Raw genomic sequence first — 25,136 nt, forward strand, 5'->3', positions numbered from 1 at the left:
GAGACAGAGGGAGGGGAGCAAAAGAGAAGAGAGGGTAAGAGGCAAAAGACAGACAAAGGTGGGTCAATAAAGAGGGCCGGAGAGATAGGTGAAAAGAGAGAGAAAGAGGGCAAAAGACAGGGAAGGGGGTCAAGAAAGAGGGCCAGAAAGACAGCAGAAAAGAGAGAAACACAGAGAGCGATCGGGATATTCGTAAATAAAAAAAAATAAAAATAAAAAGGAGGCGGGGATGACGAAGAGAAAGAGAGATTGAGAGAAAGATGTAAGAAGAAAAAAAAAAGGTAGAGACACAAAGAAAGAGAAGTAGATAAAGAGAGCAAAAGAAAGCAAGATGGCGAGATAGTGAAAATGAGATGAAAGGTTGCACGTCAGGTACATATTAGTAAACTCATCTAACAAATCATAGAGAACTAATTAGATCTATAATTATTGTGTAGTTTAGACATTCAGTGTTACACGGGCGCTGGAAATCGGACAAGACAGGATAGCCATACAGATAAGCTCTTCCTAGATCTTTTCGAAACAAATTCAAATCAATAGCAGATTTTTTTAAAAAAGCTGTGACACCTACAAGGTTTATCTAGGTTTGAAAACTGTTGCTTGTTAAACTAGAGATCGAATCCACAATCAATCAGTAACTATCAAGATCTCGTAAGAAAATTTAAAGGAATACAGACGCAAATATAGCAGGGGGCATCCCCCACTGATTGTGTGAGATGTTTAGAAAACCTTACGGTATAGTTCATCTAGCCGAGTGCATACAACTCTTAAGATGTTTAAACTGTGCCTATGTATAAGCTATATAGATGGAATAGACAAGCAGATGGAAGGAAAGACTGATCGATAGAATCCAAATCCATGATGCAGAGATAGAAACAGAGAGATAATGTATAAGATCAACATAGACATGCATGGAGCCGGGCGTGCCAGGAGAGGGCGCAGGGCGTGATGGTACGAAGGCCAGGTGAAGGAAGGTGCTGAAAAGGTTGCCAAAAAGAAAGGAGGGGGGGGGAAGGTAGTCCCCGGAGGTAAGAGGGAATGGTATCGCTGGTACCTGCTAACACGTAGACCTTCAGTTTTGCAGATCGGCCTCGGTTTGATGAAATCCGCCGGAAGCGAGGCTGGAAGGGCTTCCGGTGGACCGGTCGCTAACAGTATGGCGATCAAACGGTGTTACAAAACCTAGACGAGAAGTTGGAACTTTCTGCCTTCCTCCTTTTTTTGTTCCCCCTCCAGCCCCTTCTTTCCTCAATGCCTCTCCAACCCGAAGAGGCCTAGCCTCCCTAACGTCCAGCCTCTCAACCCAATGATTATGAATCAATATTCCTGAAATGAATCGTTTCTGACTGAAACAGTTTGAGAGTGAAACCAAAAAGGCTTTCATTGGTCATCAAGATTTGTTGTTTTATTTAGATATGATCCATAAGCGTTCTTTCACAGATAAATATATGAAAGAGAGACAGAGAGCAGAGAGAGAGAGAGAAAGAGAAGAGAGAGAAAAGAGACAGACAGGGACATAAAGAATTTAAAAACATCAACACTAACTTAAGTTTTAAAAAATCGGATTTTCCCCTTGTTCATCCAGCGAGCACAGATAAAATAATAACTAAAATCGGATTTTCCCCATAAGAGCAACGAAAACTGATAGGCTTATCCAGCTGTTTATTTATGAAGATTATTTTTAAAAAAATACGTAGATCTACAATAAAGTTGTTACGGAAGTATAACCATTGTGATTCTGTTCTTAGGCAAAACAAAACACTGTTGTCCTTTCCAAGTCCTGTTTAGTACACACAAATATCCCCCGCCACATACACTTTTTGCCCCAATAATGACGTAGGAGCTGGGGTTGAGATGAAAGCCAAAAGCCATGGGATGCAAGGCTATCAAAGACACGTGCTGAAATTCAGACCACTGCTCGACTCGTGGACCCGCCCCCCAGCCTGGTTCTCATAAGGAATGAGAACATTTTTAAAAGTCTTAGGATAGACAGAAAAATTCAGTACTTCAAAAAAGTTTATACCCACCCTCCCCACATCAACTCACCATTTTATAACAGTTAAATAATAATTTATTTTTTTAAAGATTCCTTATTCTACCTTACACTTTATATAATGTTTGTACTACAGACTTTTAAATGTAAAATGTTTTGTAAAATGTTTGACATGTTTCGGATGTTCCTTCCGAGTTGAAGATAGTTTACTTCCTAGTCCAAACCTCCCGCAGGACGACGGGGGATGGGAGCGGGGCAGGGTTTGAACCCTCGACCGTAGATAAATCCGAACGACAGTCCAGCGCGCAAACCGCACGACCAGTCAGCCATCATACGGACAACTAAAAATGAACAATTCTGTAAACCTGGTTTGTGAAATGTTTGTATACGCTCTTGTTTTAATTCGCTGCATCTGTTACAAGGGGACAAAGTCTGTGGCGGTCTATGGTATATGATAAGACTAGAGAGATAAGATAAGACAAGATAGATATGTGAAAGCAAGAATGGACTACAATGAGACCCCACTTTGTTGCTTCTACAAATAAAGAAATGCCCTTGTACCTTAGTGAAATGATTACTCGGGTCTATTACTCAATAGACATATCAAAGACATAGCAACAAAGGCATATCGAAGATATAACAAAGACATATTGAAGACAAAAGTGTTTTTTTTAATACAATGGCTATTTATGCAAATTTATGCAACAATCTTACCTTCACATCGATGCCCGTCTCCGTCAAATCCTTTCTGGCAATGGCAAGCGTACTTTGTGGCCAGATTGACACAGGACGCGTTGCTATGACAATCGTGCCCCAACGCGCAAAAGTCTGTTCCTGCAACAAGAATAGAAAGGCCAATACTTTTAGAGCTATTATTGAGGTTTAGTTTAAAAACTAAATTTGAATGGAAATTTACAAGTTTTTACTGACTTGTCAAAGCCAAGGAAACTCCATTGTCTAATTTTGACAAAAATCGACATTTTCACTGTCTATGTCAAGAAAAAAAAGGTTGAAAATAACCAATATCTAATTACAGAAAATTTGAAGTTCCATAAGTCAGACTAAAGAAACATTGTAGCCAGTTTTCATGTCTAATTTTGAAAAAGTTAGAAACTTTCAGTATGTAAAAATATTTTTTTTAAATCTCCAATGTCTAATTACAGAAAAGTTGTTTAAAATCTTTGATGTCTAATTACAGAAAAGTTTTTGAAGTCCCTTATGTCAAACTAAAGAAAAGTTGTTGGCAGCCTTCAATGTCTAAAGAAAAACTGTTTCCCTTTCTATATTAAGTAAAAATTGTTGGAAATGTCCTGTGTCTAACTAAATAACAGTTGTTAGAAATTTTCACGGTTTAATTAAAGAAATAATTGTTGAAAATTTTCTCTATGCAGATTGAGCACTTAGGCACCAACAGAATATAAGAGGCATTGCCCACAGTAGATGCAGTAGAGCCTCTTCGGATGTTTGGTACATTTCAAAGAAACAAAAGTCAATGATCATGTGATCTTTATTGAAAAAAAAAAAAGATCGTCTGCTAAGAATGAAGGGGAGAGGGGGCAGTAACAAAGTTTCCTGTGAAATGTAAACTAGACTTGAAGATGCAATGCCAACTAGATCAAGTACGAGCCAAGGTCGAGTTCTAAAACTTGGATGGAGTGATTCCAAAATCTATTTTTAACCTAAAACATTTTTTTTTTATTGTGTTTTGTTCGGGGCGTGGAGGTGTTATACGTTGATACGTGTGTCCTGTAACTGTGTCAGGTTGTGGCCGAGCGACAGGACGCGCGCATCCAACGATATAAATACGCGGAGCTCTGTTGTATTGGTTTGAGATTTACCTTTGCAAACAGGGCAGCATTCTCCGTGGACTGAGATCCTCTCGGATTCTGGGCAGTTCAACTGGGGACATTCCTTCTGGACATCCAACTGATTACACTGCATCACTGCATTCTGGGAAGGAAATAATGCTGGCTGATAACTAGTTCTTTAAATACAAAGGTTGTGACTGGCTAAAAGTGACTTTCACTAACGCTAAATGAATTCAATATCTATAGTAACCATAGTAAGTATAATCGAAGGCTGTAGCAATGTAGACTACCAGATGCATGTAAACGTCTAGCTGATGTTTTAAGACTTTTTAAGATTTGTGTGTTTATGGAAAGTCTGACAGGGTGGCGAAAATCGCTTGGCTATTTATTTAACAAGGTGGCTGGAGTTTGAATCCCGACTTGTGCTGAGCGCCAACAGACAGCATGGGAAACCTTCTCCCAGAAAACCCTTTCTTCCAGGGTCCACAAAAGAGATTGGGCCAAAACAAAGTAAGAAACATGACCATGTATATAGGTTCAAACATGACCATGTATGTAGGTTCAAACATGACCATGTATGTAGGTTCAAACATGACCATGTATGTAGGTTCAAACATGACCATGTATGTAGGTTCAAACATGACCATGTATGTAGGTTCAAACATGACCATGTATGTAGGTTCAAACATGACCATGTATGTAGGTTCAAACATGACCATGTATGTAGGTTCAAACATGACCATGTATGTAGGTTCAAACATGACCATGTATGTAGGTTCAAACATGACCATGTATGTAGGTTCAAACATGACCATGTATGTAGGTTCAAACATGACCATGTATGTAGGTTCAAACATGACCATGTATGTAGGTTCAAATATGACCATGTATGTAGGTTCAAACATGACAATGTATGTAGGTTTAAACATGACCATGTATGTAGGTTCATGTGAGATTTTTTGTTTTATAATATGTTTTTTGTGACGCCTGGCTTACAGAATATCTGTTTTCCATTCACGGAAACATTAAACAGAATCTTCAACAATATTCTGTTTTGATTGCTTTCAGCACAAAAGGTAATTTATTTATTTTTTTTTTAAATTAATCTCTCCAGCCATGGAAAGCTAACTCACACAAAACATACGCATAGGAACATGCACTAGAAAGCAATGTGTAAAAAATGTACTCACCACGCATGTGCAGGTAACACACACCGCTGGGTTGACAGTCTGACCATGGTAGTAATATTTACCACTGTAGTAACAGGTTGCTGTTGTGAGGTCGGGTTGTCAGGTGGTTGGAGAAAGGAAGAGAAAAAAAAAAAACGCAGAAGGTTAGTCACCCCACCGAGTGCAAGTTCTAATAGAGAAACACAGCCACATCACACTTATTGTATGGCGTTAATAAGAAAGTCCACGGAGTCGGTAAAGTATATCTAAATAGGTGGTGCCCAAACTAGGGGCGCGCGCCATATCCGGCCACTTGATTCCTCTAAACAGGGCACAGTCAAGCCGCAGACACTGACTTGAGATTTAGTATTAGTCTATTTTGTTTATTTGTCGGCATTGCGATCCCGTGACTGGCACCACTGATCTAAATGATTGAGAACATCAACGCTTTGGACGATTAACGCTTGATTTTTATATAAATATATATTTTTTTGTTGCTATATATTAATTTTTATATCCATCCTATTGGCACTACAGAGCCCTGGCCTGCTTTAGCACATCTCTCCATTATTATCTATCCTGTGCTTTACGTGTCCAAGCCCGGACCTTTAGCTGTTGTAGATATGTCCCTACATCATCAAGCTACTGTACTCGTGGTCTGTGTTTGAGGCTCCTGCCTTTTGGTTTTTGCCGGTGAGCAATCTTTGCTCCTCTGTTCTCTGGCATTCTTTCCACAGGTGACCTGCCCCAACGTAATCTGTTCCATTGTATTTATGTCACTATGGAGGGGTCACTTTATAGAGCTGGTCTATTTCTTGGTTGGTGCAAGTCCTCCATCCAGTTGCCTCATGTATGGCACTACACATTTTTTTGAGGATTTTTCTTTCCCAAGTATTTAGCAGATTTTCTGTTGTTATTTCTCAGCGTCCAAGTTTCACTTGCGTACAATGACTAAGTAAATTTTTATAAGATCTAAGTTATTTATTTAACTAGGTGTAAGTTATTTCCAGCATATACATAGCCATCAAGCAGTGACGTCTTGCAAAGAAATTATCCCCGCTAAAGTACGTCATTCAAAGAGAGACAGAAAGAGAGAAGAGAGAGAGAAGAGAGAGAAGGAGAAATCATCACATTATCACTATGCTGCTATGTTTAGTCAGTACGACGGTAAATTTTTTTTTTTTTTTTTTTTGGTCTGGACGCATGCTGAAGTAACTCTTTGTATAAATTGTTTCGTCGCTATTTTTTTCCCCCCACGTTCTCTCCCTTCTCCTTGGTAGAAATTGTTCCTACTTTTTCGTTGACTGGCTCGTCGCAGCTTTTCTCTCTGATCTCGTTCTGGTGTTTATTGCTGATGTCATCACTCTGCTATTTTTAGCAACAGCAGCAAGGGAGGGAACAAAAAAAAAATGGGGAAGAAAGGGGAAAATGCGGTGGGAGGGGGGGGGGGGGTAGTGTCCAAAGAAAACAAAACTTATAAAACTTTTTTAAAAAAAAGGGCGTCCATATCAATGGTTCTCACTCATGTACAGAGCAGGGCTGGCGAACTTTCAGTTATTTCTCTTTTATAGTAGATCTAACTGCAACACATCCTTCCGTACAGAATTTAATCCAAAGCTCGTGAATGCGTCTTAGTAGAGAATTATCTAGGTACACCCCATGTCTATAGAACAAAGGCGACTGGAAGATGTATAAGGGGGTTCTGTATAGTTGCCTCCATCCCGGTGAGGGGTCCGGGGATGTGGGAGGCGATCTTTGCGAGAGACTAACAAATTATTTTGTGTGTGTGTCTTGGGCGATAAATGCTAGTGGGCGCCCCCAGCCATCACCAATCATTAAGAGCATCTCACGAACACAAGATCATCTCTCCCAGACCTTCAAGATGAGTGCAGAGACGCAAAAAAAAAAAAAAAAGAGGGTAGCTCATCCAGCGTACTTTAAGAACCACTAGCCATAGCTATTTGTTAATCTGAACATTTTTTGTTTATTTATAGATTTACAATTTTTATCTTTGAAATTAGGTCATGAATTATGCTTGAGAGCGTGTAATGACGTCAAGGTATTTCGCAAGTAATTCTTTCCCTTCAGATTTTAAGACGAATAAAAAAAAAACCTTGATAGTTATGTTTTTTTTAAAACCAGAATTATTATTTTATCTAAATGTATATTAATTTCTACAAGGATGGCTAGAAATATGTACATACTTTGGCAGATGGGACAGCACTCTCCATCTCTGTAGACCGGGTTTGGACATGAAGGGCATTCCTCTCTATGACATTCCACTGTTCCATTCTATAGAGAACCATGAATATTAAAATAGTCGATTATAATGGCAACGTCTTCGATTCCAAAGACAAAGAATGCATTGTGGGGAGAGTGGTACCCAATAAATGAGATATAACTTATTCAAATTTACCATTCAAAATCTATTACACAAAATGGGTGGGAAACTTTTTGAATACAAACAGCATGATTATGGAAACATTTATTTGTATAAGGCCTTAAAATCTGCCATCTTTATAGAAGCAGTGTACACAGTAAAGGCCATATGATTTTTTCCCCCCAAAATCCTTCCAGTAGCGTCCACCCCAAAATCACGTCATGCATTCGCCCAAAAGCAACAAACTATGCAGGGTTAGGGATAAATGGAAAGGGATTGAGACCGCCCTAAGTTCAGGGCCAGCCTCCAAAGGTTGCTCACAATACGACAACAAAAGCATTTATACACCTAGGTGTGATTGAGAGGGGGGGGTAAGGGTGAGAGTTCAATCTAGGGGCGGAAGTCACCTTTATGTGGTGGATCATTCTCAACAACAACAAACTAATATGAGTCATTTTGGAAATTTGTTATGTTAAAAAAAAAATAGCATCAGATGTGATGTTCAGATATAAGGGAGTTAACAGGACTTAAAGGCAAGGTGCTACAAGAATGGAGTGCAATAGGTGAAACTGGGGGCGCAAAAAAAAAAATTGTAGCTGGGGTTCGGGTGGATTAAAAGCCACTCAGAGCTAAAATGAAAATCAATAAAACCATGCGATGGCAATGTTATTTAAGCCCTACTCTGTAAACCGGCTTTGGCCACAGTGAAGTAATTAAAGGTTAAATACGAAACATGCAAATTAGATAAACTATATTTAAAACAAACATTGAGTTAAAATCACGATAAAGACAATAAGTAATTTGTGTTTACTAACGTCTAGAAAGAGAGCTTTCTGGGGAGACCTAAGTCTAAGTAAGTCTTCAATCTCTTCGAGACTCTTGTCGTTATTCTTATTATTTATGCATCGATCCAGAGAAAAGACATTAAATAAGTCTGGGCTTTAGAAACGATCCCATGGGCTTCAGAATCGATTACAGATCTACGTAATGCACCGTTATTTAATCAACTCTTTGACTTTCTGGGAATCGCCCGACCTCATAAACTATTCAGATACTCTCTCCAAGGGTGTGCGTTATTTGACGAGAACCTCGAGTTGACCTCGTGGCAACGCGGCGGGGGGGGGGGGGGGGGGGGGAAGGGAAGAGGTGCTGACCACACAAGGGTGAGGCCTGCTCCAACAACACTTCTGAAGTGACCAACACTTAAAAAACTTAAAATTATGTTATCATATTATAAATTTCTTGACACGAAAGAATTGGTTAAACTTTCAAAAAACGAACTTTTTGATTTCTATACATAGTAACTTTTGGGTGAGCTTAAAGGGGGGGGGGGTCAAGGTTGTCTTACCTTACACCGACATGTCGTGCACTTGTCGCGCTTCCACTCCTCCCCTTCCTGTCTCTGTGTTCCGTTGTCATGGCAATACTTTAGACACTCACACTGTTCCAACTCTGACAAGCGCTCCTCCGTTTTCCTGAGCTGAAGACAGGGGACATAAATTTAAGTGTCATCGGAAGCGTTGCCAAACAGTGCTAAAAGGGGCGAACCCTCGTAAAATATTTTTTTTTTAATTTATGTTCTTCGTTTCATATACATTAATCTGTGATATATCTATGTGCATACGATTTTTGATTAATTAATGTATTTATTTATTCAGTTTTTTTATTTTCATTTATTTGCGAATATAAATGAGAGAGTTGACTGCGCCAAGGAATGCATTGAGTACGAGACAAATATTTGGAGAGGAAGAACAAGCATAAATGGGGACCACCATGATGCCACCATGCATATATTTATTAGTTTTTTGTGCAATAAAATAGTGGTGTTTACCTTTCTGGTTAATTCTGTGTACATTGTTGTCATTTCTTTCACACGTTGCTCCAGATCCTGAAACTTGGCGCACGTGGAACATTCTGGAAAAGCAGACATTTATACACACCATCAACACATGGGCTCATGTTCACTAGTTGTATTTTTAAAAAGGGCGCGGGGGGGGGGGCTGAACAAAGTGGCAGAATACCAAAAGTTCAGCCTACTTGACCCACATGACCCTGAATACATTTCTGCTACTAGGGGGAAAAAATGGTAAAACAGAAAATCATTTAATTACCAAAAATTATATAGACTCAATAATGAAATAAATATGTATTTAAAATTGAAATATATTCTCTTGGAGGGATTTTGATCTGTCCCCAAAAAAACTTTTTTTTTTTTAGTAAAATCATTCTCATTGTATATTAACGGTATCAATAATAATGGACCTCATTCACCAATCGTAAACAATCAACACTTAGCCACGTGATAATATTGATAAAACAATGGAAAAAAAACTTGTCACGTGAAAGCCTGATAGAGATAGAGAACCATGAGGCTAAATGTTGTTTGTTGATTGGTGAATGATGTCCATTAACTAACTGTTGAACTAGAGAGGAGGATCTTTGCAAATGATACTAGGTATCACCAACAAAGACCGCATCACTAATGAGACTCGAAACGGTGTCACAATGGCCATTGGGCCTCACAATGACCTGCTGACCACTGCCCAAAAAAAAAAAAAGCAACTAAAACTTTATGGCCATACCACAAGGCCTTCAGTGCTTGCAAGGACCATCGTTCAGGTTCTTGCAACTGTAAAAAGGTGAAAAAGGAGAACTAGACAGAGAAAGGGAGAGAAGACTTCGAAAAATCATGTGTGGTACCCCAGCACTTCCATAGATCAAAGGAAAGATGAACTAAGTGCACCAAAAAATCATCATGGTATTTCTTATGGCCGATGTTTTATTGATGACAAAATGTTTGTTTTATTGTATGTGATTTGTTGATTTTGTTGGAAGTCAAATATCCACTGTAGACTGTGCTACTATGATTGATGGGTCCAGTAAGTCGATAGCTCTCTCAAGTCAACTATGACTCAGCCAGAGGTATCGAGATATTACGAAAGCGTATTTGTTTTGCCAACACCGAATACGATGGCGAGGGGAGATAGCCAAGTCTGATAGTCCCCCGCGTGCCGCTGACTTATCGTTCTTGGCGGCAATGTAAACTTAAACTGAAGAACAACAGGTTAACAGAAGATGGCGCTTCACCCACTGACGGGTGACACCGAGAGATCGTCTGCAAGTTTCCCTTGAATTAGTAGTTACGTTGATTGGAATATCGACGCCATTTGGAAAATTTGTTCATATTTGTTCATATTTGTCTTCATATTAGATGATAAGGTTTGTCTCATTTCCTATACGCCTCTTGCGCATGTCTTCTAGAAGGGATTTTCTTTGGGCTTCAAATGAGTGTTTCGCGGCCTTCCTAAGAGTTTCCCAACTGTCTCTTTCAGAGGCCATCTGCTGCCAGCTACTTTCCTAGGCGTTAGGGTTAGGGTTAGGGTTAGGGTTAGGGTTAGGCGCTCGATAGTTCTACTTGACTTTTGACAACAAATTATTTCAGAAGTTGATTTTAAGGGCATCTTGTTGTCTTCAATTATATGATGACAGAAAACAAAGTCTTATAAAGACATCGAGCTAGAGGTCATGGATTTAGGGAAAACGCTCGATTTATTTGGCAGAGAAGACCCACTATAATTCGTACAAAGTAATTTTGCAACCAAATCTAACACTACCCACCAAATTTAAGAGTGATCTCAGCACAAATATAAAAGAGAAGAAAACTAGCTGTAAAAAGGTGAAAATGTCTTTGCATATAATGCAACATGAGAATACAACAAATAAGGAAGTTTTGGAATCAAATATGGTAACACTAGAGAAGAATCTCTTAATATGCCAGGTTAATATCAAAAGTAAAATCAAACATTTTAGTTACACATAAAAGAGACACACACACAAAAAAAAAAGTCAATACTATTATACAAGAGAGTTCAAACTGACCTGTATCTTGCTGCGGACATTGTAATAGATAGCCATGGGCTTGTGTTACAATTTTGACATCTTGCAAAGCTCCCTGGGGAAAGATGGAAACACAGATACTGTGTGAGAAAAAGAAAGAATCTTTACAACTTCCGGCCGGTCATTTCCTTTCCAAGAATACCATTGGATCGAGAGGTTTCTTTACAAGTATGACCGGATGACTGGATGGTCGAGATATATTCGACCAATGAACTGGCAAGACGATGGTCCGAAGTTTAAAGTCTGCTAACTCATATGAGTCAGTTTGCTAGCACATTGGAGTCTAAATCTTGCTAGCACATTGGAGTCTAAATCTTGCTAGCACATTGGAGTCTAAACCTTGCTAGCACATCGGAGTCTAAACCTTGCTAGCACATCGGAGTCTAAATCTTGCTAGCACATTGGAGTCTAAATCTTGCTTTTTATATATATAAAAATTTAATGCTTAAATTTCATGTATTCAAAGTTTTGACCATTGGACATGTACGAGAGAAGTCTTAGATCAACTATCTACAGAAAGCTAGTGTCTATCTTTATACAGCTGTTTCATTCATGTATAGAGCATATTTGTTGACATGCACAAGATTACAAAATTGACGAAATCAGTTTACACATTACCAAAAAAAAAAAACAAGCAAAAAAAACAAGCAAAATATAAAAATTACTTTAAACAACAACAAAGCTTATGTAAGGGAAAAAAACCCGCTAAATTACAGCCATTTCTCTATATACTGCATGAACTATTTCACTTTTTTCTATGTAAAATAATATCAATTAATTGCCGCGAAGTGGCTGATAGAAGCTTTGTAATAATGTTTGCAGAAATTATATATATATTTTTTTAATGTCTGTTTAATTCTGCGGGGTTTCTTTACACGCTATAACACACTGTCTGTAACAGACATCTACATCCTTGCACACATTGTCCAGTCAGACATGTACAAGATTACATCATTGCTCTGAATCACGCTCAGAACCACACATAAAAAACAAAAAAAACTCTAGAGAAACAAAAAAACTTATTCAGATAAACAACCACCTATTTTATTTTAGAATTATGCACTATAGCAAAAGACACCGCCCACCCCCGTTGTCCCGGTCCTTAATGATTTTTAAATCCCCGCCTCAATGTGCTGACAGATACAATAGACGTTAACTGTGTGTGTCGGTGATAGACAAACTTTCGGTAATTAGTCTAGCCGAGATTTCAATTATTTATTTACATTTCTTCCTCTGGGCTGTTGAAAAAAAAAAGTTGTAAAATAGCGAGACGACGTTTTAACATTGCAACGAGAGACAGAGACAGCACACCTTTCGGTTGTTAGCTCTACACCCTATCTACCAGCTTCATTATTTGTATATTAACGCCCCGATCTGGTCTATCTAGGTCAATTTTCATGTCGTAAAATGTGATTTTAATGTCGTAAAATGTGATTTTAATGTCGTAAAATGTGATTTTCATGTCGTAAAATGTGATTTTCATGTCGTAAAATGTGATTTTCATGTCGTAAAATGTGATTTTAATGTCGTAAAATGTGATTTTCATGTCGTAAAATGTGATTTTCATGTCGTAAAATGTGATTTTCATGTCGTAAAATGTGATTTTAATGTCGTAAAATGTGATTTTAATGTCGTAAAGCTGTTGTTATTTTTTAAAATAATCTTCATTAAAAAAAATACATATATAATGAAGCCCCCCCCCCCCCAATCCTTTTCCATTTTTTTCTCTATTTATTTTTAGAACCAGATCAGGACAAGGTATTAAGAATTCTAAATTTGATTCATGGCACGCCCTAGCAGTGGCGACACCTCAAAAAATTGTACTTCAACGAGGGAGAGTAACCAATACAATTTTATATATATTTTATTATACAAAAAAAAAAAAAAACAACTTTACTTATTCAAATTTTGAAAAGCAATTAAAGTTAAGAAATGAAATATGTAAAATTTAAATGATTTTTTTTTACGTTAAATGGCAGACAAAAACATAATTTTATGACTTACCCTGAACAAGGCATACTGTCCATCACGTTGACCCAGAAACAAGGACGTCGGCCTGGAGCCTAAGGGCATCGTCCGATCTGGGGTCTGGATGGTCCGCTGGTATATCCTGTTGCAGTCCACGTAGACTGAGATGCGGTCGCCGCTGACGGAGATGGCGAGCCGGTGCCAAAGTCCATCAGACAGCATGTAAGGGAATGTTTCCTGAACGACTCGCCCGTTGTGGACGTAATGGAACCTCAGCTCATCGAGCTTGCCGTTGCTCTCAATCTCGACCAACCTAAAGACCAGGAAACAACACAAGTCAACTAAGGAACACGGGTCAACTAAGGAACACGGGTCAACTAAGGAACATTGGACCATCAATAGAAAGATACAACAAAAACTTCCCCTAATCGGACCAATTAATCATGGCCAGACTAAGAAAAAATGAATAGTTTGGAACAATGAATAATTTGTGTCCGATGAATAGTGTTGAAAATGCCAATATCTCCAGCCATGGTCCAAATCATTTCTAGCAGACGAGAATTTGCACCAAGAAATCGAAGATGGTTAGATCTAGTTTTTAAAAGTTAAATATCTCAAGCAACTCATTGGGGCGCGCCTAACATTAGAAGTACAGTTTCCAGAGAAACAAGAATTAGAATCAGAATTTAAAATTGAAATTATATTCAGACATGTTAAAACTGTGTTGTTTTTTTTTACATAATTTCATGCTATAAATATTAATAGGATTTGTATTTGAATTTCGGCACAAGAAAATACGATGCGGCACGTGATGCGTATTCAGACCGGAAGAAGGTTGAGCATCACTGACCTATATCTTCCTATGGACACAAAGGCAGCAAGGCGTTTGGGGTGTTAGAGAGGGAAACGTTCAATATGTGACCTTGACCAGACCCTTCCAGTCTGCTCTCAAGGTCACGAAGGTCTGACCTAATGGCTTTAGAATCTATTCTCTAGCTAACGCACCAGTGTCAAGGTCACCCGAGTTCCCAACTGGCGTTACTCTTTAATCGTGGAGTAATTAATCAGTTTGATAGAGGAGCTTCGGTCTGGACTCTTTGTTTATCCCTCTTTCTTCCACACTCTCTCTCTCTCTCCTCTCGTTTCACACACACACTGAGGCAAGTCCACACAAGCAAACGCAAACGTGGTTGACTGTAATGAGTGATGGCGCCTTAACTCGTAGAAGCGATTTGGACTTGTAAACTTGAGAACCGCTGCTTGTAATGAAATGTTAAGAACTGAACGAAGGAATTATTTCAATAGACACCTAGTTAATGATAACTAATTTGTCATAAACCATAGAAACGTTTAGCATATCTGTTGGTATCATCTGTGCCCCACTTTGAGGAAGGGTATATGAGGGTATTTAACTTATTTATGAATGTAACATAATAGGTGATTGGCTGCCGACATTTTTTTTATTTAAATAGAGGAAAGGGGAAATTAAATATCCCTCTATATGTAATATACTATATACTTATCTTCTATCTCGACGAAGGAGCTTATAATTATTAGACCGACTTGTACAGCACATTTTGATATATTCATTTTTCCCCATGTTCCTTCACTTTAAGACTTTGGTCTGGTTTCAGCGAGATTTTTTTGTTTTTTTCTTATTGTCTCCCCTCAGAAGTCCAATGAATCATTGAGTTATCGGAACTTGGTGGTTGAACTGTTTAAAAGAACTGGTGCTACCGGCGTCTGTTGATATTTGCCTTTGTATATACGATGGCTGGATGTGAGGGTGTGGGCGGGATGGAGCGACAGTGGAAGAGATGGATTTTAAAAAAAAAGCCAACCTCCTTCCCCCCCCCCCCCAAAAAAAAAAACAACTTTTAAAAAGGCCGGAAAAAAATCGTTAACAAAAGACTATTAAACTTGGCTACATAAAAATGGTTCTGCGGATAATGGCTCGAGGGACTTGGCCAGGGGCGAGAGATATAGGGTGGGCCTTTTTTTTTTTTTTTACGTAAAATAGGCGGGGGTGTGTTCTTGTCTTTTGAGTTAACAGGTATGTTTAAACGGTGAGGTGAGCAGAATAGGTCGTTGTTTACACGTGCGCGTGTGAGTTAGTCTGTAGATGGCATTATTAGATATTGATATGTATCTGTATTTGAACGCAGACCAGACCGGAAGAGATGTCCTCCGCATCCTCCCCCTTCGACACTCCTACCAAATTACATTCCCTCTAAAAAAAAAAAAAAAAAGCTCTCTCTCTACCGTCTTATCTTTGGGCCTAGTCTAATTGTTGGATGTAGAACTGTGCGAGAGAAGAGACGCAGCAGAATCGTAATGGCATCTCAGGTGAGCATCGTATGTACCTGTTTAGTTATTTGTGTGTGTACGTGTGTGTGTGTGCTCAATGGAAGTGATGCATCAAGAGAGTTTTTCTCTAAGGGATATGCGGGATTCTAATATTGTTACATTCTACTCTACTTATTTTAGTAATTTTTTTAAGTTACTTTTTTGGTTCTGAAAATTTACAAACAATTTATGAATTTGTCACTTTATTGTGGAAAAAAATGTTTTCGAAAGTAAGCCCCTAAACGCATGGTGTTAAAGACAAACTACTTCATTTAAATAACAAAGTTGCCTGTATGCACTGAAATAGCAGCTTCGTATCAACCATGTTGGCTAAGACGATGACTCAAAATATGTTGCAGGGGGTCGTACAGGGGAGGACTGGCAATATGGGCAAAATCGGGCATTCGGGCAAATGACCAGTGAGCCGGAAGGTCCCCAGAAAAGGCTAGGGCTAGGAATTCAAAGTTTAACGGTTTAATAATATTCTTTTATAAACGGGGCCCTCTGAAACCGCTCCACAGTGTAATAGTAATTTAATCTAGATGTAGTAGGAGTCATCCTCTTAGGGGCCACACACTAAGCGATTAAAAAGCAACATATAACCATTTTCTTTTTAAAAGTCAAACCGTTGTCTTAGTTACCTGTTGGATTCAGAGTTTAAAGCCAATATTGTGCCCGTATTTCCAGGCTTCTGTTGGACCGAACAGAGAAACGTGACGTCAGAATGGTCAGCAAGCAACCTCTGTGCTCTTTGGCTGAAAGACCTGGACATGGCTATGTATCGGACAGGGTCTGCAAGAGAAAAAAAAAACAACAACTAATTCACTGTCAATGCTATTCAAAGCAATTAAAGCGTGAATTAAACAGAGAATCTACAAAACAGAAATAATTCACAAAACAGAAAGAATTTATAAAACAGAAAGAATTCACAAAACAGAAAGAATTTATAAAACAGAAAGAATTTATAAAACAGAAAGAATTTATAAAACAGAAAGAATTTATAAAACAGAAAGAATTAAAAAAAAACAGAAAGAATTTATAAAACAGAAAGAATTTATAAAACAGAAAGAATTCACAAAACAGAAAGAATTCACAAAACAGAAAGAATTTATAAACAGAAAGAATTTACAAAACAGAAAGAATTTACAAAACAGAAAGAATTTTTAAAACAGAAAGAATTCACAAAACAGAAAGAATTTATAAAACAGAAAGAATTTACAAAACAGAAAAAGTTTCACCATCAGAAATACAAACTAGTTACCAAATCCAAATAACAGTGATTGTCTGTCCCTCTCTCTCTATATATATGTTTACTATGATAAAGACGCGACACTTTTCGGATACAAACTTATTACGGAGACCGGGGAATCTCTTTCAACTTTTTTTTTTGTTTTATTCATGTCAAACAAAGCTTGAATTATGCGAAAGTAAAAAAAAAAAACTATACACAAAACTAAAGTTTGGAAAGTGTATTTTGTTGGGTATTATAGACAGTCTTAATCAACCATCGGTGGACAATGGTTTTTGTTTTTGCGTTGGTGTGGCAAAATATGTAGGTCGAATCTGGGGCTGCATATCAACATGAAATACTGCACTCACCATTAATCTACTACTACTTCACATCATCCAAACTTTCTAGTCACCACACAAACTCTCTAGTCACATCATCCAAGTTTTCTAGTCACCACACAAACTCTCTAGTCACATCATCCAAACTATCTAGTCACCACACGAACTCTCTAGTCACATCATCCAAACTTTCTAGTCACCACACAAACTCTCTAGTCACATCATCCAAACTTTCTAGTCACCACACAAACTCTCTAGTCACATCATCCAAGTTTTGTAGTCACCACACAAACTCTCTAGTCACATCATCCAAGTTTTCTAGTCACCACACAAACTCTCTAGTCACATCATCCAAGTTTTCTAGTCACCACACAAACTCTCTAGTCACATCATCCAAACTTTGTAGTCACCACACAAACTCTCTAGTCACATCACATCTTTATATCACACCACGCCTACCCCAAACGTGGCTCGCGCTTGTAGCGGGGCTTGGGGGTTATCGCGTGCCATCTAATGAAGAAATTACATTCACTGGCGAGAGCCAAGTCACTTGAATGGGCCACGCCGTATTTCTAGCACCTGTAAGAAGACACGAACCACCTGGATTCATATTCATAAAGTTGTCTGTCTTTTTCTTCTTTCGTTTCTGATCTAGTTATTCTTTTGAAATATCTCGTCCACAATATTCTTCCCCCCAAAAAGCAGGAGTTGTGCCGCTTTCATTTCGTGGCTACTAAACTCTTTAATAAAGAGTCCATCAGCCGAGAGATTTGTCCTGCTCTTCCAATCCACTTGGAAACAATTGACGTCGGCGCCAGCAGCAGTGTCGACAATTTCCCTTAAAATTTGATTACATTTTTATAGCTTTTTATTTTTTCCTTGTCTACATCGTCCCCCCTCGCCCCCCCCCCCAAATCCCCCAGCCAGGAATTACACAAGAGCGATGTTCAGTCCTTCCCATATTATTTGAAGATCAGAATGCAACATTAATGTACAAAGTTAAAGCAGCTTTGAGCGCTTGGGGAGTACACAGATGTAAATACATTGTAAACGTGATGTGAATGCAAACAGAGTGATTGATTCTTTTCTATTCCAAAACCCCCTTAGAACGGCTTGGAATATCCTGAATGTTATCGACAAATCAAATTGCTGCATGAGTTTCAGTACAATGAATGTAACTTTTTTGTTCCCGCTTCTAACAAGTTTCTCCATATTGAGATTTTTTATAAATTTTTTTTTACAAAAAAAAAAAAAAAAACAAATAACAAAAATTAAGATAGAAATTGTGAGAATGTGTATATTGTACTAGAAGAGAGTGATAGAAGAGAGAGGGAGAGATGGAGAGGGAGAGGAAAAGAGAGATGGAGTGGGAGAGGAAGAGAGAGATGGAGAAGAAGAGAGAGAGAGAGGGGGAAAGAAAGAGATGAAGAGAAATAGAGTGAGAGATTGGGATAGAGAGAGATGGAGAGAGAAAATGAGAGAGGTAGGGAGAGGGAGAGAGAGGGAGAGAAAGACGGAGATAAAGAAGGAGAGAGAGAGAGAGGCGTTAGGTTTACATAGAAGTGATAGAAGAGAGAGAAAGGGAGAGAAAATGAGTGAGGTAGGGAGAGGGAGGGAGAGAGAGAGAGAGAAGTTAGGTTTACCTAGAAGAGATGTGTACATTCTCTAATCAAAGCGACTCGTTATTTAGAGACTTCTGGAAAACATTCTTTCAGGCCGTCGATGTTCGCTCCTGGAATATTTTTCAAAACCGGTATCCCGCGAGGCTTGGGTAGTGGAGAATACTTTTCTTGTTTAGTTTATAGACTCAACATCTGATAGCATCACTCCACCAGTGTCAGAAGCGCCACCATCGCGAACGCTAGACATTCATAAGGTACTTAACGAGCACACGAGACGGCGAGCAAAGGCTGTCCACGACCTACCTCATCCGCCCTTCTCCAGCTCCCCCCCCCCCCCCCAGCGCCCTTTTCCAGCGCCCTCTTTTTAGATCTAAGTCATCTTCAAAGATAAACGTTTGTCATCAAGAAGTTACAACGGCAACAACAGCAGCCATACCAACAACAACAGCAGCCATACCAAACAACAACAGCAGCCATACCAACAACAACAGCAGCCATACCAAACAACAACAGCAGCCATACCAACAACAGCAGCCATACCAAACAACAACAGCAGCCATACCAACAACAGCAGCAGCCATACCAAACAACAACAGCAGCCATATCAAACAACAACAGCAGCCATACCAAACAACAACAGCAGCCATACCAACAACAACAGCAGCCATACCAAACAACAACAGCAGCCATACCAAACAACAACAGCAGCCATACCAAACAACAACAGCAGCCATACCAACACGTCCACGAGAAGGAGGTCTCGAGAATTTCTAAATTTCGTCTGATGAAAGAATTCCCGGAGAATAATCGCGCGCGTTCTCGGCCAGGGAGACAACTCGCGAATGAATTATGGTCACGCCACAGGCGCCGGGCGTTAGGTTGTCCCGTGGGGAAGGGGAAGGGGGATAAAAGATAAGGGGACCTGGCTAACATGATCACCTGGAATGAGTGGTTCCTGTGGCTAGATTCTTCGGCTTGTAGCCAGGTCAATGGAATCCATTGATTACAACCCGAGGATTTAATGGGGAGATTACCCTGCACTATCGTCTGCTGGTTAATTGTTATCTTCCCTTGACATTTCGTTATTGTCAAGTAATTCCAACATAAAAGACTTTGCAAAATAACTCTGGTGGATATTAAAGGATATCTGTTGATTACAAATAAGCTCATGTTGCAAATATATATTTATTATATATATATATTATTCTTGAATAATGTTATTTAAATTGTGTAATTTTATAAATACACATGTATCCCGAGGAAGCCATACCTATATATCTATATATAGGTAGCAGAAGTTCTTGTAGCAGAAGTCGACGTAGCTGCATTCAATGTAGCAGCAGTTGATGTAGCAGAAGTCGATGTAGCAGATGTCGATGTAGCAGATGTCGATGTAGCAGAAGTCAACGTAGCAAAAGTCAACGTAGCAGAAGTCAAAGTAGCAGATGTCACCGTAGCATGAGCCGGTGTATTAATAGTCATCAAATCATATCGCACCCAATGTACAGTCTTGTATCCCAGTCGCGACACAGATTCCATGACCAAGGGAATTAACTCTAAAAAAAAGTCCCACCCAAAAGTCCCCCAAACCCCAAACTCCCATCGCACGACTACAGTCAGAAGTTTATACAAGGAAAAAAAACAACAACCTACTAATAGATGTACTACATTTCATTTGGAGGGACTAATTACACCGTCAGCTTGTATGGCGCAGTGATACATGAAGCATAACCTTGCAGACGACAAACTATGTTAAGTGGCGGACTAATCAAGTGTTTATTGATGAAATAGAATGCGTTAGTCGGGCGCGGAGGAATTCGCTTCAGAACAGTAGTTTTGTTGGCATTTCAATGTAACACACAAAAGTAGAATGGAACCAAATGACTAGTAACATTTATGCAGATTCCAGTTGATCGAATTTGGATCAAACATCAGTTTCTTGATAGGTCACCACGAGATGAATTTTCCTCATTATCCCAATCGAATTAGAATTAATTTACTGATCCGCATTGGAATCCTCCAAGTCTGCAGATTTAGAATTCAATAAAATGAAAAGTGCTTATTGGTTAACATGCATCACTATATTGACCTAGGAACACGCGTAGGACGTAATCATCGTCTTTTTTTGAAGTAACGTCTGTATTTTATAAGATAAGATAATAGCATAATCTAAAAGTAATAACTAGTGATATTTTCAAGCCCCCATAATTCGGATCTGTTATAATTATTAACCTTGTAATTTACTATTATAAGTAATAAAAATGTGTGACTGTCATTCTGAAACCATTTTCCCGTCTAAGTCGCATGTTAAATAGGTAGAGTTAGCACGTGACAAAATGATGGCGTTTGAGATGACAGCGTCTCCGACCATCGCTCGGGGAGTGCGTATCGACTAGCTCTGTCTGTGCATCACAATAACAGCATTGGTAATCGATACTAGTGCCACTGGTTTCAGTACTAACTACTTATCCCCCCTCCCCTCAGAGCTCACCTTACAACCTGGCCAAGTATTAGATTGAAGTCGATTGCCAGTGCCGAGGACATCACAAAGGAAGACAACTCGTGTTGACTAAACGAATACACAATGTCGTACAAAAGAGTAAACCCCCCGTCGATAATACCAATTGTCCTACTTTACTTTAAATTATCTATAATTTGGGTTATAGATTTCATTAAGTATAGAGACAAATTTTGTGTAAAGTTGGCATTCTGATGCAAAACGATTCCAACCATTTATTGGTCATGAAAATCGTTCATAAAAAAAATATGGTTATACATATGGATGAATGTCACTACATATAGACCATACCAAAACACATTTTTTTTTTCTACATTACGGATGGTTTAAAATGATTAATCCTTACAATTGGAAATGAAGTTTTTCAGATCTAGGCATCCATGGTGTGCTCCCATCTCATCATAGAACATTTTTATGAAAAAAATTCGCTAGTACTATTTAGTAAATAGTATCCATAGAAGAGAGACTATGATATAGTTGTTTATATAATTTATTATTATAAAGGTGGAAGATGCATCGTTAGATGAGCATCTTAGCCCACAGAGCGCAACATGTATTGTAGGAAAGACTCTCTATAAGCCGACTATAGGTGGTTGAAAGTGGAAATGGTTGGAGGTGGCTGAATGCAGGTGTGGTTGGAGGTGGCGGTACTTGGAGGTGGCTGGATGTGGAGGTGGTGGGAGTGGTTGGTTGTGAAGTTGGTTGGAGGTGGAACTAGTTGAATGTTTGGAGGTGAATGTGGTTGAAGGTGGAGGTGGTTGGAGTTGGTGGTTAGCGGTTGTTGGAGGTGGTGTGACCAACGCTGGGAAAAGTGCAAAGATAAATGAATTTGAAAAAAAAAACAACAGTACATGTCTCATTGTTTCGTCGGGGGCCTTGTTTCGTTGGGGACATTGTTTCGTTGGGGACCCCTCATACCACCAATGTATACGAAGCCTTGCTAGTCTCTAGTGCGTTGAACCCTTGATTTACAAGTACAGATAAGTGTGTTCAACAAAAGCCATACACCAGACGGATTCCATTTCGAGTAGGCTTTTTTATCAATCCCAGAAATCAATCGAAACAGACTGCCTCTAAATGCGTTACTATCAGACCAATGTTTCAAATAATTGCAATTTAAAAATGGCCGACAAGATGAAAGACAGATAATCTAATGGAACCAGTCCAGTTAGTGCCCTTGAAGGGGAAGAGGGGAGACAAATACTGAATGCAAAGTGCAGATTAATGTCCCTTGAAATATCCTATTACGTCGTCTGGTGTTAACTCCCTGGAGTAAAATTATTGAGTTTCTGGAATAAATTTACAGTGATCGATAAAACGATAAATCTTGGAGATTACGAGCTTTTATAAAACCGGCTAGATTTATAGCTGCGCTGACAGGGGCGTGGAACAAGACGGGGCATCTTTATATGCGTTATAAACAGCGTCTTCACTCACCCTTCTTATTTATATATCAGTCATGCTATCTATGTCTTTGCCCCATTTATATATCTATTTAATAAGCTATAAACACAAATACCGATAAGTCTAAAAAAAAGATATAAATACATCTTCATAATTTTTTGAAACCTTAGCGGCTTTACAACTGCTCACCGTGCCACGTACGAGACGCGCGAGCCGTAAGTTGCCGACCCTAAGCTCTAACATTAAAAATAATGACTTGACTCAGACACAGATTTTCGATTTCACATTTAAGACCAAAACTATTTACACCGGAAATGGACGTCTGGAGGTTCTGCTCCAAGGGAGTTTGCCAATCAATCATTCAGTCTATCATTCAGTCTATCAGTCAGTCTATCAGTCAGTCTATCAGTCAGTAAGCCGAAAGCAGAAATTGTTCCCATTATCTTGTAACTTTTTTTTTTCTGTTGCGCTCTTCAGCATTGGAGGTAACCAATTCATAGCCGGAATCAGAAATCACTACATAATTGGAAACAGAAAAAGGTTTGGAGTCAATGAAGCCCCCAAGGGACATGCCCTGAAAGTACCCCGACTGTCTTCCGGAACCTGACTAGCCTCCGGGCACTAAGCAAAATCAATCATGTGATGTGGCAAGAACCAATTGTGCTAAATAGTGGCCAAGCAGAACACACACACACACATAGAAACACATAGACACAGACACACACACATACACACACAAAGACTAGGTTTCGGAAAAGTAAAATGACATTTGACACTTTGTATTTTATCGACCAATCACATCATCTTAATCATCCTGACTTTAAGGTTAATAGGAATATGATTGAGCAAAGAAAAAAGAGACAAGATGATTGTGAGTCTTTGTCATGTTATGTGCATCTTTTTTTTTTTAAATACATAGCTCTAGATCTTAAATAGAGGCTTTGGATCTCAATATAGCTCCATATCTCAAATTGAGGCTCTAGATATCAAATTGAGGCTCTAGATATCAAATAGAGACTTTCGATATCCGATTGAAGCTCTACATATCAAATAGAGACTCTCGATCTCAAAATGAGGCTCTACATATCAAATAGAGACGATCTCAAATAGAGGCTTTGAAACTCAAATTGATACAAGCTTAAAAAGAGTTTTTAGATCTTAAATGGGGGCTCTATATCTCTAACATAGATCTCAACTGGAGGCTCTAATTCTCAAAATAGAGGCTCTAATTCTTAAATTTAGGCCTTAAGTGTGAAACAGAGACTATATCTGAATTGGAACTTTGATCACAAAAAGGATGCGCAATATTGTTGAGAAATATCTATAAAACAATACACCTAAGAACTTTTTAAATGTTTTACCTTTAAAGTTTGAACGATTCTCCCTGTCTGGAACCCCCCCCCCCTCCCTCCCTAATCTCTAACCCAACCCTTAACATTCATGGCATTGTTTCACAGGAACTAGACTTGTAGAGAAATGCAGTTTCTGAATTATTGATTACAGACATGATATGACTCTGGGGTTTCAAAGGGGGGATGGAATGTGAAAGTAGGCAGAAAGGAGAAAAAGTGTTGAAACACGAACAGAGAAAAGAAGAAAAAAATAAAGAACACACCTCCAATCAAACACACACACACACACACACACACAAGAAAGAATAAAAACTATGCCAGACTATTATGAGCTTTTTTTTTTTTTTTTGTATTTGTGTGTTCCTCGTTTGAAGCTCGAAGCTAAAGAATCGAAATGTCGATATTTCAATCTCAGGGCCAGACTTTGTCCGGGAATCAGACCAAACGGCAACTGGAAATTTCGTCAATTCCAGAAAGGTGAAACGGCAAATATCCATTGTATTTGTCCACTCATCTATAGCCTCTGAATGTCTGGCGGGAGAGAGAGAGAGAGGAGGGCAGGCGACTATTGTTCCGTGGCATTGCAAGTTGACTTAGGATGGCTAAAGTCTGGAGTTCCAATGAGAATAGAAAAGATGCGAAACAAAACTTTTACCCACCGGTTAAGCCCGTAATGCTTATAAATCTTAAGGTCCCAAATGAAAGAAAAGATGAATACATGTTTTCTTTATAAAAAAAAAAAAAAAAGAAAGTAAGAAAGCTGTTTGGAAAAAAAGATTTACTCAAAGTATTTGGCTGAAAGATCGAAACGTACATATAAAGTTATGATCGGAAAAAGTATTTTCAATTTCTCTCGCTCTTTCTCGCTCTCTTTCTAATAATTCATTTAAATATCATTTCTTTAATGATAATCTCTTTCTTTCTGTATCTCGTGCTCTCTTCATTTATAAAGCTTTCTCATTCCTCTCACTCTCTCTCTCTCTTTCTCTCTTCTGTCAGACAACACAAGCACATACATTGAAAGTCTACAAGTCTCTCTCTCTCTCTCGTGGGACAAAGCTAACGACCAGAACGCTGACAGTAAAGACGTATCGATTCCACCTTAAGCTT

The 25,136-nt window shown here is 38.8% G+C and overlaps 1 protein-coding gene across 4 annotated transcripts in view; it reads right to left on the reverse strand.

Moving 5' to 3' along the window:
• LOC106055847 (protein kinase C-binding protein NELL1-like) overlaps positions 1-25,136 on the reverse strand; it is a 229,561-nt gene that overhangs the window by 120,830 nt on the left and 83,595 nt on the right. For 3 of the 4 annotated variants that reach the window (XM_056031489.1, XM_056031488.1, XM_056031487.1), the window contains exons 4-12: positions 16,203-16,353; positions 13,252-13,528; positions 11,230-11,302; positions 9,182-9,264; positions 8,699-8,830; positions 7,175-7,262; positions 4,992-5,071; positions 3,832-3,943; positions 2,708-2,827 (exon numbers count right to left, since the gene is read on the reverse strand). In XM_056031489.1, coding sequence (XP_055887464.1) covers positions 2,708-2,827; positions 3,832-3,943; positions 4,992-5,071; positions 7,175-7,262; positions 8,699-8,830; positions 9,182-9,264; positions 11,230-11,302; positions 13,252-13,528; positions 16,203-16,353 — 1,116 coding nt within the window. The remainder of the gene's footprint in view (positions 1-2,707; positions 2,828-3,831; positions 3,944-4,991; positions 5,072-7,174; positions 7,263-8,698; positions 8,831-9,181; positions 9,265-11,229; positions 11,303-13,251; positions 13,529-16,202; positions 16,354-25,136) is intronic. The other variant, XM_056031490.1, reaches the window with a different exon arrangement.

This window comes from Biomphalaria glabrata, chromosome 6, assembly GCF_947242115.1.
Source record: "Biomphalaria glabrata chromosome 6, xgBioGlab47.1, whole genome shotgun sequence".
NCBI lineage: Eukaryota > Metazoa > Mollusca > Gastropoda > Planorbidae > Biomphalaria > Biomphalaria glabrata.